The sequence below is a fragment of the Heliangelus exortis genome, chromosome 3 (genome assembly GCF_036169615.1).
Source record: "Heliangelus exortis chromosome 3, bHelExo1.hap1, whole genome shotgun sequence".
In the NCBI taxonomy this organism is placed as follows: domain Eukaryota; kingdom Metazoa; phylum Chordata; class Aves; order Apodiformes; family Trochilidae; genus Heliangelus; species Heliangelus exortis.
In genome coordinates this window covers 52397301-52412806 of record NC_092424.1, presented here as the reverse complement: position 1 = coordinate 52412806, position 15506 = coordinate 52397301, and the positions used below count along the sequence as shown (strand labels likewise).

Below are 15506 nucleotides of genomic sequence, written 5' to 3'. Positions count from 1 at the left end.
AAGCAACTGCATAGGAAGAAAAAGAGAAATAACCCCTGTTAATGGCTTAAAGCAACACAGGAAGTTAGACTTACTAAAACCAGAGATAAATAGGGACATAATTGTTAGTATATCTGCTTTTAAATGGCTTAGATTCTTAGACTGTGCTGGGACAGCTTTGGCCAGGACAGTTGACATAGTCTTCCATGGTTTCTGTGTTTTTTGTTTTGTTTTGGGTGTAAGGACAAGTGGAGAGCAGGACTAAACCACTGACACAGTGTTATAAAACACACACTTTTTCTTTAGCTTCCATGGATACAACTCCTTGGTCATTATTAGTGCTTTTTTTTCAGGATCAAGGAAAAATGTTCAAGCAAGTAGTCATCCTCACCACAGGGAGTATTAGTATCTTGGGAACTGGTGCCTTTTTAGAATATGATCTACGAATTAGAAGGGAGCTTTTAACATTAGTCTTCTGGTTAATGAAAATAAATAGGGTGATGTAGAACACATCTAAAAGGGGCAAAACTGTGTCCAAACAGCATGCAAATCCCCATAACTTTATATTCCCTTTGTTTTAAACACAGGTGGCTAAGTAAGCTGGGAATGGCCGTAGTCCCTCAGGCATCCAACGGGAAAAATGAGGAAGGTATGGCTTCACTGTGAAACTATACCATGTTCTTCACAGTTTTTGCTTGCAGAATTTTTTGTCAGCTCTGTGCTTGCTTTTCAATTGTCAGCCTGGGTCCATCTACCAACTGAGCTCAGAGAAATCACACTGGCACAGCACAGAGTAAGCACAGAAAAACAAACAGTGGTGAGAAACAGTGCCACTGAGAGACACTCAGTCACCTTGTGAGGGATCTGTAATTATTTTTTGGCAGTTTGCTGGCTTGCTAAGCTTACCAAGTATGAAGAGAAAGAGCTGTGCTACTCTGGGTTTGAACTGGAGTTATGTTATGGCCTTGGAACTGGCTGGCTTGGGAATATAATGTGCAATGTCCCTACTGTCTCTTCCATTCTCGAGGTTTTCAACAAAGCAGTGTTGGGGAGGGGTGTGCTAATACTGCATCAAAGCCTACAATTTCCTTCAGAGCCATGCCCAAGAGCTCATTGTGGAATGAATAATTTTTAAATTTCCCTAGCAACTTATTGTATTAATTTGCACAGTGACCAAAAAGAACTTTTTGGTGGCAGGACACCTGCATTTGAGTCACAAGCCTGGGCAGGTGACAAAGCAAGTCACCTGTCAGAGCATTTGATAAATCTGCTGGTGAGCACACACGTGCTGGGACCTGGTTAAGAATGAGGAGTGCTGTGGACAGTATTATGTTAGCAACCCAGGGATGGACTCTGACCTGAGGTATATATAGCATCTTCTGGGCTTTTGACCCTCCAGTGCCTTTTTTTAGAACTGCTCAGGTTGGGCAGGAGCTGTCATTTTGAGGAAGGAACTTGTATTTGTGGAAGTATAGACACTTAGGTGATACAGCATTTTTTGTCTAAGCACTAAAATCTTCTTCCCTGCATCCCTTCTGTTGTTTCCCAGAATAAGGTTATGGTTTTATGTCCAGGCTTTGGACATGTGATTCCATTATTGATTAATCTGATCTGGCTCTGTTTGTACTCTGGTTCCATTTATACTCTGTCAATAAAAGCATCTTTGGGGCTGGTAAACATATATGCCACTGATTTCTGGAGATCCAGCAGGTCTCATCAATTTATTTGTTTTCATTTCATGATTCCTCATTATTTCTTGTGAGGATACTTGTTAATTCCTGTATCCCCAAATTCTTTCAAAATGACTCTGCCCTATTTGAACTAAATTTTAAAAATCAAGATAGTCTGATAAAATTAGGATAAAGGGCTGTATTTTGTATTAGGCTGTGGTAGTTGCACTCATGGAGGAAGTGTCTCAACATGCTGTCCATCTTTTTGTAAAGAAGGATTAGGCAGAAGATGAAATGGTCAAAATTTTAGAAACGAAAGCAAATTGTTATTTTGTAAAGCCTCAAAAAATGTAGTATTGGTTGTGTTGGCTGAACTGAGAATTATAAACAATTCAAATGACTCATCCCACTAATCTAAGATAAAATAAAATAAAATACAATAAAATAAAATAAAAGACACTCAATAATCCAATACATAACCTCTGCAGCAGGTTATCTAATTAAGGTTATGTTTATTACAATAAGCATAACATAGCCAAAATTTCTTCAGTCCTAAAGCTGGTAGCCTATTTCCTCATAAAAAGCCACTCTGATTCTGCTGTCAAACACCTCTTTTTCTTTCCAGGAATATTTTGTCAAGCAGCTGCATTGAGTGTGGGTTCAACACCGCACTGACACACCCGGGTGGACATCCCTTGCAGAGGCACTGCCATGTTTCAAAATAACACTGTCATTACCCACAGTCATGTCTGTTCTTGCTGACCTGGTTCTCCCCTCTGTATCACACACCATAACTCTTCAGGAAGGTCTTGTCAATTTTTGTGTATTCATGTACTTTCTATGCATTTTAACATTTCCCCCCAGACCCCTGGCTCCCAAATGCATTCCTGACCAGACCCTATTTGCTGTTTAGAGTATCAGAAACATCTGTTGGTTCTTCTTCTGTTATTCTGCGAGCCTAAAAGGGGAGCTGTAGAAACAATAAGATCTTTACTAAGACTTATTCAAGAAGACATTAACAGAGCCCTAGAATTTGTTACAGGCCTTATTGCAGCCAGTGTCAGTCCTTCATGTATTTCCAGTAAACAGAATAGCAGTGATGCTATTAAAAAAACCCTATAGTTCTGCAAACAGTATAGGCAGAAAAAGTAATGAATCTCTTTCGGTTTTATTTTAACATCTTAGAAAATTTTCTGTCATCTATAAAATTCTTCTGTTTTAAAACTTGTTCCCCTCACACTCTGTTTATTAAAATACCCAAATGACACACACAGAAAGAAAGTACACAGATATTTAGTTAAAAGATGAGATCCCCATAGCTGGTTTCTCAATGACTGAGCTAACACACTGCTTTCTAGTAGTGTGGACCCATGAAGTCCAGCTCTTACAAAATACTTCCAGAATACAAATAACCCTCACCTGTTTGGGGAAGGAGCTGGAGGCTTGCTTCCTCTGGAGAGACCCAGCTGCCCCGGGACATCACAAGCTGCTGTGTGCAGCTGGCAGGGCGAGAGGCAGTGCGGGGCATCACCTCCCATGGAGACCACAGGGACAGCCTCTGCTCTTCTGGCAGCTAACACTCACTCCTGTTGTCCTCATTAAGCTCTAACTATGCCTTTGCAGTCTTCATGCCCCTACCTTAGTGGAGTGGGGGTGAGTTTTGTCATCCTTTCACATGTGGTATGGGGCAGGACCCAAGAATTTTTTCCTATAGAGGCTGGATATGAAAGGAAAGCTGGCACAAGGTGGATGATTCAGTAGAGGGAAGTGATCTTACCCAGTGGTTACAGCCAGGCCCTAGGAATAGGAGCCATCCAATTTACTGCCTGCCCTTTGCTTTGTCTCATTTTATCAATGATCACCAATGTATTTAATCCACTTTTGAAAAGCATCTGAGAAAGTGCTTTCAACTGCTACACAGGAAGCTGAAAGAAATCACTTGTCTGCATGTCTGCCTCATCTTGAGAGATACGGAAGCTCTATCAGCTCACTTTCTATTTAAAAAATAAAAATGAGTGGGGAGCATAGTTCTAGAGTACTGAATTTACTTTTACTACTAGAACATTTTACTGCACATGTATTCCATGCTGTGTGGCATACCTATGTGTGGTGATGGAAGACTCTCATGATGCTGCTCTGTGATTTCCAAAGCACCATGAGAGTGATCTATTTTTTCTAAAATTTTAGCCAAAACACTAATGCCTGTGCTAGTTCCAGGAAAAATTATGGGTAACAGAGATTAGAGGACAGCATCTACTGCTTGCAGCAGGTCTCCCTAAATAATAGCACAAATTAGACAGCCTTTCTTTTAAAGGCTTCAAAGGGAGGAAAAGAACCCTCCCCAGATCCATTTGTGTAGCTATCTAGAGCAGTGCCACCTACTGCTTCCTGCCATAGCAAACTAGCAATTTTGATTTAACAAAGAAAAAAGATCACCATGAATTAGGAGACACTGACTTGTTATGTCATGGTCCTTCAGCCTAGAACATCCTACTTGGTGACCTTTGTTTACCAGAATGCTGTGAGGAATAGCTGAGCATCGGTCTCACATTTTGCTTTTACTTATTTTCCATGTCTGCCTCAGAATGCTACAGTGAAAGTGAACATGATGATGCTGAAATAACAGACACACCATCTCCACCCTACGCAGTCCAGCCACCACCCACTCCTTCGGTAAGTGCTAATTAACTTGTTTCTAGTTGTAAGCCAGTTGGAACAAAAGTTTCTTAAGTTGGTGAACCTTTGAGAAATAACCCAAAACAGCAGCTGTAAATGTTCACCCTGTGTGCCTGTGAAATGAGAATGCACTGACTGACCCTGTCCTGTAGCAGAGGATGCAGTTATTGGAGTCTTCACTCCTGGGAGCCTCACACTGCAAAGAACATCTCCCTCAGATGGAGCTATATTTATCTTGCTGCAGAAAGGAATGTGTCTACCCCATACATACACTGTGTCGTTTCCTTACTACCTTTTCAATACTGGCAAAACCTAGTTTTATATACTTTTTTTTTTCCTTTAGTCCCAAATATTACTTCTTCTTGTTAGTCTAGTAGCATTATTCATTTGTATGTCTTGGGTTTTTTTTGGTTTTTTTTTTTTTTTTTTTTTTTTGAATGAGCTCTTCTTTAGACTACTGAATTTGAAGCTGCTTTTGTGGCGGTAAAGACAAGTGAAGGGAAAGAGGCCTCTTCTTACAGTGATAAAATCAGTTCTTTTCCCCTGCCTCTGAAAAATAGACTGTAAAAAAAGAAAATAAACGTTCTCCCAAAATCTATACTATTTTTTCTTTTGCTGTATTTTTCCAGACTATTTCTTTCTGCCTTGCTTCTTTTCATAAATTGCAATAAAGTACTGTGCACCCTCATGTGTCTAATTAAATTGACTCCCCTAGTTATTAGCTACTTATTACCCTGTTAATCCTGTTTATATGTTGTTGCTTTTCTCAGCAATCTCATCTCCCTTCACATGTGCTTTAAGATACAACGTTTACTTATTTCTGTGTTTAGAGATGAGTAATCTTGTTTGGGATGGTAATACAGCTGAAATAAGGAAACTTGAGTCCAAACTATTGCCTTCCCCACCCAAAAGTTAACATCAAGGGGTACACAGTAATATACTTAGTACTAAATCATCTCATTGTATCCCATGGAAGGGAAGCCTCTGTGGTACATGTTCTTGTATGGCATGTTGAAATTATATCCAGTAGCTGAGGTGGGCAGAGAGGCAGGAATAAATCTGAAATATACAGATGAGCTGGAAAAGCTTAAGTGGTCACAGGCAATAACAAAGGAGCTGCCACGCACAGGGTTCCCTGTCTGGCAATCTTTAAGTAGCTTGCATAGATCTGAGAGTGTATGTCACAATGTTACCCACTTGATGGCTTCTGTTTCAGTCAGATAAGTCTGACTGAATTCCACACTTCCTCTCCTGAAATAGCTGTGTAATGTTAATCACTCTAAAACAACCCACCCGGCACTCGAGGGGGTGCATGGCATTCACTGCTGTATAAAACATAATTCTTTATTGTCTGTATTAACTGGAGATTAAATGCAGCTGAATGGCTGAAAATATTGGAGAAAGGGGAGCCCTGGCAATACATCTCCAAGAGGTATTCTGGGCTGAGGGCCGATAATGAAGCATCTTGAGTTTTATACCTCGGTGGCTTGGCTTAGAGAGGCTGTAGATGTCTTTTCCATCTGCTCACCTTTGGGTGAATGCCTGCATTTTTCCAGATGATGAGTTTTAAACAGGTGCTGTTTTTTTAGCTTTCTGGTTTTCTGGCTTCCTGCTGCTTGTCAGTCTGATTGCTGCAGAGGCGATCTCCGGTTGTCCCCTTTCCCTCTGCTCTTCTTGAGTGCTGGCCTCTGTGTTTTAGAAATCAACATGTAGGAGGCAGGCAATGGTGCATGTGCAGAGGGGGCCTGCCTTTATCTTAAAGTTTGTTTTCCCCCAAGCCTCCACCTCTCTCAGCTGATTTACTTTCTACTCACCCCCAGCTTAACATCCCTCCATCATGGATAAAGGTTAGTATCTCCTGAGCAAAGCTAGACACCCTAGAAGTGTCTCTTGAAATAACCTCTAGCTGTCAAGTGTCTCCCTAATGCTCAGCTTGCTTGTGAGGTGGGTAGGGAGTACTTAGGTACCAGCAGAAGTGTGTGTGACTGCAAGTCAGTTATCTTTAAATACCTAGTTTAATGGCCCTTCCCCTCTGGACAAGTATTGGAGCAAGAAAACCACTGGAAGGATTGGAAAAGCACAGGTTTCACTGGAAAGTCAGTTCTAGCACTGGAGCTCTTGGTTGGGTCAGCAAGTCTGGTTAAACATTGCTTGCCTGCTTGTTCAGTGTGGAGTTACTGATGTCCCAGATGTAACAGATCTGGCTACTTACTGCTTTTGGAAGACCTTTTTGAATCTTTTCAGATTGCTACAGCAGCAGACACTCTTCCTAAAAACCCAGCCCAGCATCAAGAGTGCCACAGGCATTGCCTGGGTTTGTTTCTTTTCGTTATTTTTACTGGTTTTTGAAGTTGCACTTCTTGCTCCCACATGTCACATTGATTTTGCAAAATACAAATTAGGAGCTATGCACATTATGGAAAATCAAACTAATGCTGTCTTAAGCAGAAAGGTCTCCAAACCTCTGGAGGTCAACTCCAGACTAAAAACTATTAGTATGGAAACTAATAGCAATGCAGGTGCAGGCTCTGTTGTGTGTTGGAGCAGCAAATGTTTTGCTGTACTTCTAGCACAAAGTTTTCACTTGCTGCTCTGTTCTCTGCTGATCTAAACAATTTTGAAACTTGAAAAAGAAAGATGCAGTGATTGTGACATTTCTATGTCTATGTATGCTTTTGGGTACTGTAGAAGAAAAAAGCAAGTGAAGAACAAGTAACTGAGCATCCACATTAATTTCTTCATATGTGAATGAGTTTACAGTTCAAAACCCAGCAGCTATGTGTAGACAATAGATTGCAGCAGCCCCAAAAGACCATTTGAGGTGTTCCATGGTGATAATTTTTCTTTAAAAAGTGCCTAGAGACTCACTGATCTTCAATGGAATCCTTATAAACTGCTTGCTTAAATATCTGCTTTCTAAAATGTCTCCAAATAGAAATTTATTATTATATGGATAATTGCAAAGCTTCCAAAGGAACCATTCAAATAAGGTAAATATTGGTCATGTAGAGAAACTACATTCTGACAGTCATCTTTGTTCTCACCCAAGTTTTTTTATTTAACACACAATGAAAATGAAAACAAAAATATATGCCATTCAGTGAGACACAATTTTCCTTTCAATAGCACTTTCTCTTGCATGGAGGAATGCCAGTAAAATAAAGGTGAGATCTAACATCTTTTCTCATCTTTGAACAGTCAAAATTAGACCAACCACACCATGTGAGCAGGAGATTTTATGGTATAGTTGTTCTGCTTGGCTGTACAAATGTTTGAACAAGTTTTCTTTGTGATAGGAACTCTTAGGTGAAATGCTTCAGGTCACCAGTGTTCCCAAGGTTGTTTCTATCACTCATATATGGAGTGTATGACAGCATCTCCTTGTCCTTCTCTTCAGGGTGCATTTAGGAAGGTTTCCTTTTTAAAAACAAAAATATACCCAAAACATAGTCTTGTACTTCTCATAATAGGAACATAAATTAAGTCTAATTCCACAGGGTTTGGGACAGTGTCAAATGAATGTCATTGAAAATTTACAAAAGTGAAGAAAATGCTACAAATAAATGGTGTCTCACAATCTGATATTGATCCTCTTCATAATCTGATTTCATTAGTCACTATGTGATGCAAATAGATCAGAAACACAGAAAGGTAAATCTACTTTGCTTTCTTTAATGTAAAACCAAACTAATATGCACTACATAATTAAAAAAAAAACCCTGTCACTGTTGGTTTGGCTTATATGAATATAACTAATTTCTAGTTTACCAGGGTATTAATTCCAGGCTAGTACCTTTATTGTGTTACCAGCTAGATTGGGTTTCCCTAGCAACACATACTCAGTAAATTTCAGTCATAATTTGTTTTAAGCCTTACACAAAGTTTTCTACATATGTATTGAGAACATAAACTTGCCAGAACTGTAGTCCATCTGATTCTGGCACTGGCCAGTAGCAGATGATTTATTTGCAGAAGAAATAAATTTCTGCAGTAGCAGATACAAGAAATCTGGTTTTCATACAGTGATGATCTCATCAAGATTTCTGATAGTTTTTGATAAGAATTTCACTGTAAGGCTTTGTCTCCTTTTGTCTTCCATTACTTTATTTTTTTTCCTGTCAATTAATAATCTTTCGGGTATTTTTACTTGTCTTTGTGTGTTTATGTATGTATAATTTGTGTATTTGACTCTCTCTTCTCAGTGGTTTTAGGTGGCTAAGAAACAGGCTAGTGCTAGTTCTTATTGTGTAAGTTGATTTTTTGACCAGATACCAGTGCAATTCAATCCATGTAAATGCCTGGTGTATTTGAAGACCCAGGCATCTATTTGCTTGTTTGGGAAGAGAAATACTTTTCAAAATTTAGTTCTTTCTCTCAGCCTCTCTTCACATTAAATTGTGCATCTATCATACCCTCTTTTATTTAACTTTTAGCTCAGTGGTGACTCTTAGATGTCTCTGAGATCTCTCTGGTTGTATGAACTCTCATTAAGGTAGGGGGAAAAGTACATTACAGAGTGATATTTGTGTCCCTTTCCAGATTCATGTACTGAAGGATGAATCTTAACAGGTCAACAGCTAACACAAATCTTGTACCATTCTTCTCTTCTTGCCCTCTGCCCTACGACTGTCTGCTTTGTCTTTCCACCATTATCTTGCCATCATCAAGCTCTGTGGAAGGATTAAAATAAATGATGACTAAACCGGAAGTACTGAAAATTACTGATGTGAATCTATAACATGTAGAACTTAGGAAGAGGAATAACTCAATAACTTGGAAATATTTTTTTCTTCCCCCCATTTAATTTCTGGAAAACAGGACCAACAGAAGTCTTCTTTCACATCAACTCTGTCAAGTGAAGCATCTTGTTCCCTCTCTTCTCCTGAAAGTGCTTTCAACTCCCAAGAATCATCCTCTTCCTTGACCTCTAAAGTGATTCATTCTGAGAGACAGTCCTGGCTTGACCTAGTTAACAGCTCTGCCATGGAAGAGGGTGATCAGCCTTTAACTTTCTGCGTGCAGATCCACTCTGATGAACTGCCAGAAGTAGATTGTGGAGATGCAGTAGAAAGCCAGGATGTCCGGCATTCCAAACCCAGTGGTGGAACCCAAAACTGTTTTTTAGGTCTGGAAACAAATTGTCTAGCTGTGCCAGATGCAACAGGACAGAGATCACTATCCAAAGGTGAGCTAACGACACAGATTTCTGCCTTCAAGACATAAAATGTGGGAGTTCAGGGGTTTTCCTCAACTTCCTTTCCCCTTCCTTCATGTTCTTCACTGAAGAGTTTTCCAGTGGCGCATAATTTATAATAAATATTTGCTGTATTGTGCATTAAATATATAGCATAGTTTCTAATTGGTAAGTACTTTTACAGCTTTTCTCAAATTTTCTCTACATGTTAAAATTGTAGCCTCTGTATATAATTCTAACATAGATATAATTTGTTAGTTTGCATTTTCATAGCTGTCTTTTAGTAGTTAGAACTGAATCAAAATGTTAAGACACCGTTAGCATAATGGAATATGTAGAAAGAGGTGAACATGGAGTTAGGCCAATTCTGGTTTGAAAATGGAAGCAGCTGCCTTTACTTCCAGTACATATTCCTTATTTGTTTCATTGAGCTTCATTGAAACCCAGGGGAAACAACTGCAGTCCTGATTCAGAAATTCCTTTATGACTGGATTTGTTTAAGTAAATGGGTAGCTGCATAGATATCCTCCTGCTGGAATGTACTGCTAAATTGAAAAGGTGGCACAGTTCCAGAACTTGGCCATTGTTACTATTAATAACTCTCTGTAGAGAGGCAAGGCATCTTGTCTTTTGAGCAAATCTTCTTCCTGTATTATAAACAGTTGAAGCATAAAAAGCATTTCTTGCATACAATATGCTGAAATGAGAAGACACGCAGAATGAAGCCTAGAGAACTGAAATTCTTGTAAAGAGCTGAAGTGAGTACATTGCTGAAAAAGCTGTTTTGTCTCTGTACAATGCAAAACAAAGTTGCATCCAAAAGCTTAGCCTGAAGGTAATGCAAAGATGGGACAGATGAACTGGACACTGAGAGCTGAGTCTCATAAGTAATAGTATAAGACACATCAGTTACATTTTCAGTCCCTTTAGTTTTACATATACCAACACACAGCACCCCTTTAATTTGTCATGTATTTTTCTGTTGTGTTTTTTTTTTTTTTTTTTTTTTTAAAAAGAAATCAAGTGAAGTACAGATTTTAGCAAAAGTGTAAAGTGTAAATTAATTTCAGAATGTTTTGCACTCAGCTTCATCTTCTTGACTGCTCTGTTAGAGACGTCTGTAGCCATGAAGATAAATGGGAAGTAAAACTGAGAGTGAGCACATGTAGCATTTCAATGTGGTGGAATAGAGAGGATGTTTTGAGAGTTCCCTTGGAATCTAATACCCATAAACTCTGACATTGCACGTAGTGAACGAGCTAGGGGTAACAGAAATGGGGTACTGAATTAACATGTCAAAGACACAGTAAATTTACTGGCTTTTGTAATTTAACCTTCTGGGATAAATTTGACCAAGCAATGCCTTTGGGAATGGTTAATAGATACATTCAGGTGGTTTGTTGGAGTGCAGGCAGTGTATGGCATAGTGTTGTATAGATCCCTTGGAACAAGACTCAGTAATTGCTCTTCAGAAATCTAAACTTTTGCTTGGAATATGTTATTCTAGTGTTGTCAGCAATCCTGCAATAGTGCATAGGTTAATGTTTTCCATCATAATGTAAGGATGAGAAGTACTTTTCTGGAGAGAATTAGTATGATACATTCATAATAATCTAAAGCACAGTTTGATTGACTCAGTAATGCATTACCTATAAAAATGGGATTAAAATGTAAATCAAGACATATTTTGGTATATACCTGCCATTCGCAATATGGTTTAATTTTCCCAAAATTACTCCTGGAAAAATGAAACCTTCCATTGCTCAATGCTTAGGCGATGGCCAGCAAAGATCACAGAAGACTTCCATTCTAACCACAGCAGTGATTTCTGGAATTCCAGAAATAGATAATTTAAATGAGACAGTCACTATGGAAACTGTATAACCTCACTAGTTACTGTCTGCATAGTAACTTGTTGCTGAGCAAGTAAGATGTACACATACATGCATTTTTCTTTCCAGTATCAGCCTGCGTAATAAGGGAAGGAGATGGAGAGTGCTGATGTGTGGGGCTTTTGTACCTCCTGTGCTCTCCCCACTCACCCTTGCATTAGCCACTGAAAAAAAGGAGATTAGTGAAGCTATTTCAATTTGAGAATGAAGTGGAAAAAAGGACTAAAGTAAAATAGCAATTCAGTTCCGAATGAAAGTTATCAAAAAGGATGCAATTCTGATTCTGTGGCTTATCCCCCAACAGCTTCCCTCTCCAGCTAGTTGCTAAGGATGTGAATGGAAATGAAGTCAAACTGTGGGTGTAAAATCTAGCTGCAAAACCTCATGATTTACAATAACTATCAAGAACACCATTTTTATCTGATGTGAAATAAGAATGCATATCTCAATGGTTTGCTAATGCAGTCATGTTATTTTCTATGTAACTCTTATGAATAGTGCATTTCTGACAGCTTGTCGTGTTTTGGAGTAATGGGACTGGGTCCAGAAGGAGACAGGTCCATCTTGCATTGGGGTCTGACAGTCAAGCTGACCCTGCTGTTACCAGAACATTTATGGGATCTTCTAACCCGTTCCTCACAGAGCTTTCATGTATGTCCATTCTCTCTCCTCCACGTGAGGACATAAAAAACCTGTCATGCATTCTGCTGTGTGGCTGCATTCTTCTCAGTAAAACCCCATGAGGAATTACTGGTTGTAGTTGATAGCAGCCTGGAGCAGAGGTCAAAGTTTTCAAGAACTGAAGAGTTCACTTGTGCTGGCAAAAGTCAGAAACTGAGGCCAGTGTGAGAAAAGTTGGTGCCTAGAAGGAAGAAAGAGTAGCTGTGGCTTTGTGGGAAGAGCTTATCTTGAAAATACAAATTTAGTGAATTAACTAGTGAAGAAACCTCAATGATGAGTTAAAAATGAAAGAAAGGCTTCTCAGAGATAAATGTATGAATCTCTGTAAGAAAAACAGTAGCTTCAATAAATGATCATGGATTATTTTTTCAGTGAAAATTATTTGAAGAAATCTGCTAAGCAACTGTAAGTGTCTGGTGCAAGGAGATGTACCATATGATATTTTAATCATTTTTCCAGCCACTATTAGTTATGCTGTGGCCATTCTCAGCCTTGATTGTCAGAGATGATTAACTGAGGCGAGGTTATGTACCAGAGAGTGAAAGAAAGTTACAAAAAAGAGCCTTCTCTTTTGAAAGTAGTTCAGCCTTAGGTTTCCATTTATTTTGTGAACATACTTGGTATTTCCTTGTTGCAGTTTGCTACATGCACAATGAAAAACCATTCAAAACTGCCTCTGACACAAAAAACCTGTAAACATGAAACAGCTTAGAATGCAAACATCTACCTGACTATGTGGTCTGCATCCAGAAGCTGGCCTTGCCCCATCTTGAATGGTGAGACATGTTCTACAGCCAAACTCCATTCTTTCAATTTCTTTCAATTTCTTCTGGAACTACTGGACCAAAAATTATCTGACTACAACACACCACCACCATCACCAAATAATATGATAACAAAAGGAAGCCATAGAAACTGAGAGCTCTCTATAAGAGAAAAGGAATGTTTATTTGTATTTATTTAGGGTTCTTATACTGTAACAATAACATCCTTCCTTGCATTTCCTGAGAGTTTTATGATCAAGTGAAATTAATGTGTCTTGGCATGGAATTCTTTTGCTTCTGATTTATTTATTCTACTTAACTTACAGTTGCTGGTAGAAGAATGGTGTGTGCCAATACTTTGAAAAACCTGGAAAGATTTTCAAATACCACTTGCATTTTATCTGGGTTCATTTTGCAGGAAGGAGTTGGTTAAATAGGACCTACATGCAATCAATTCCTTCTTTTCTCAGAACTGACATCCTCTTCCCCTCCAGAGTCTGCCAGTAATTGCCAGAACAGATTCTCTGGAGTGCACAGGTCCTTTTGTTCCTTCTGGAAAAGTTACAGAAGTTACAGAAAATGGCTAAACCATGGCTGAGGCTGGTCAAGAAATGCTCTGATGGTGAAAAGAATTGTGTAGAGGAAAAACTCTGCTTGAATTATTATTTTATTTCTCATCAAAAGGCTCTGGAAATCAAGTGAAAATTATGGTGTTAGGGTTTTCTGAACTCTCTGGAAAGGAGATAGATTGTGTTGTTTCAAGTTCAGTCAGTTTGTTGAAATGCCATCCCTCACTTCAGAGTTTACTGTACTGTTTCATAGTCAAAAGCATCCAACAGTTTGTGGCAACATACTTTTCCTTTTATTTCTCCCCACTCTTTCCACCTTTAGTTCTACATTTGCCAGTGAGGCGTTTGCCTAAGCTTTGTCCTCCTAATTAAATTAAAACATTTTCAGTCTTTCCTCTTCTGTAGTTCTGTGCAAAATGTGATTTCCCCAAGGTGTCATCATATTCCCGTTGAAAAGTTTAGTACCACTATAAAGAATGGATGGGTGTGGGGTGGTGCATGTAGGTCAGTAAGGCCAAAAGTAATTTATGATTTTTTTTCTCTCCTCTCCCCAGCCAGGGTCTATAGATGGACCTGCTGGCAGAATCACTAAGAGAGGTGTTGGCACAGCTACAAGACAGGAGGAAGAAGCAGATTTTTTTTTCCTGGGATTAATACACAAGTGGAGAGCTGTGAGATCTCACTGAACAGAACAAGTACTTACAATTCAGATAAGATTTAGTAAAATATGTCATACTGAGGTTGGTTTACAATACAAAGTGCTCTTATTGCAAAATATTAATAATTTCCATATTTTTACTGCTGGGAAAAAATCAGCCTGACTTTCCACAGCTGCTTTTCAAAAAGATCTGGATAATTTCATTTTTTTAGGCTTAAAGAGCATTAAAGTTGAGATTTCAGGTATGTTTCTGTTGCAAGGTGAGGAGTCTCAGTACTTTGATGCCTCCCACCAAGCTGGCAGTTCGCCAACAGTATGATCAAAGCTGAAAATTGAGGAGATGAAGAGCTGGTATATTGAACCTCTGGCTGCTTGCTCTTGTCTATTATATCTCCTGCTAGTTAGAAGGAAGTTCCAGGTAAGTGGCATCAAGTCACAAAATCATATTTTGCTCCTCCTCAAACAAAATTTTTCAGAAGTTCTTACCTACCTGAATTATTACTTCATTTTTCTCATCCCAACCTAAAAGATTTCTTTCTGCTGAATGTTAAAATATCTCAGAGCAGAACTTCCCTTTTTGTCAGCACTGGTTCTTTTCCATTTTCCCCACTGTGAAGCGGGGAAAAGTTAAAAGAGCTACACAATTCTACAGATTTTTTCCAGAACTGCTATGAGGCTTTAGCAGACTGTGAGGCTTGTTAGTGAAGGCCATGGTGAAAGGATCTCAACAAGACTGATCCTTCCAGTGACATCAGTTAACAGAACTTATAGTTAATTCTGATAAGGGGAGGGAAAAGTACACAATACATGTGTTACCTTGTGCGCATGTACATGCTCAGAGATGCACCCAATGTGTAATATCCTTCCACTGTTGCTGTTTGTTCCTTACCACTAAACCTTCAGCAGGTCCTGAGAGAAAAAATGAATATATTTTATCTTTAAAATAGGATGAGATACAGATATGCTGTTGTAGCATTTCAGTTTCCTATCTTGCATGCCTGAGGCCAGAAGTGCTTAGCTTAAAGAGTACTGGTAGAAGAGATAACTTACAATATTACATTTTGAAGTGATTTTGAATGTGCCTGATGTTAGCTGTGTGACCTGGATGGAAAGACTCACTCCAGAGCACTGCTAGTGGGGCACAACCTCTCCATGTTATTAAGAACTGTTGCCAACAGAGTATATCCATCATTATAAACCTTAGGAGGTTAATAAAGCTCAGAGTAAGGGTGGTACATTTATCTTTGAGAGGATGACGCAGAGAATCTTTAATTTTTAAACCAGGGTCTGAGCTTGTGTACTAAATGGGTTTTTTTGTATACATTTTTACTTCATGATGAATATCAAATATTTTGTAACAATTTAGTAATATGGTGTGGACAATCCAGGCTTCATACAAAAATCCAAATTACTGATGCCTAAA

General features: G+C 38.8%; 1 protein-coding gene across 2 annotated transcripts in view; it reads left to right on the top strand.

The window, feature by feature from the left end:
* Positions 1-15506, top strand: part of IPCEF1 (interaction protein for cytohesin exchange factors 1) — a 44782-nt gene that overhangs the window by 19267 nt on the left and 10009 nt on the right. For both annotated transcript variants that reach the window (XM_071740607.1, XM_071740609.1), the window contains 3 exons: positions 567-628; positions 4234-4322; positions 9144-9510. In XM_071740607.1, the coding sequence (XP_071596708.1) occupies positions 567-628; positions 4234-4322; positions 9144-9510 (518 nt within the window). The remainder of the gene's footprint in view (positions 1-566; positions 629-4233; positions 4323-9143; positions 9511-15506) is intronic.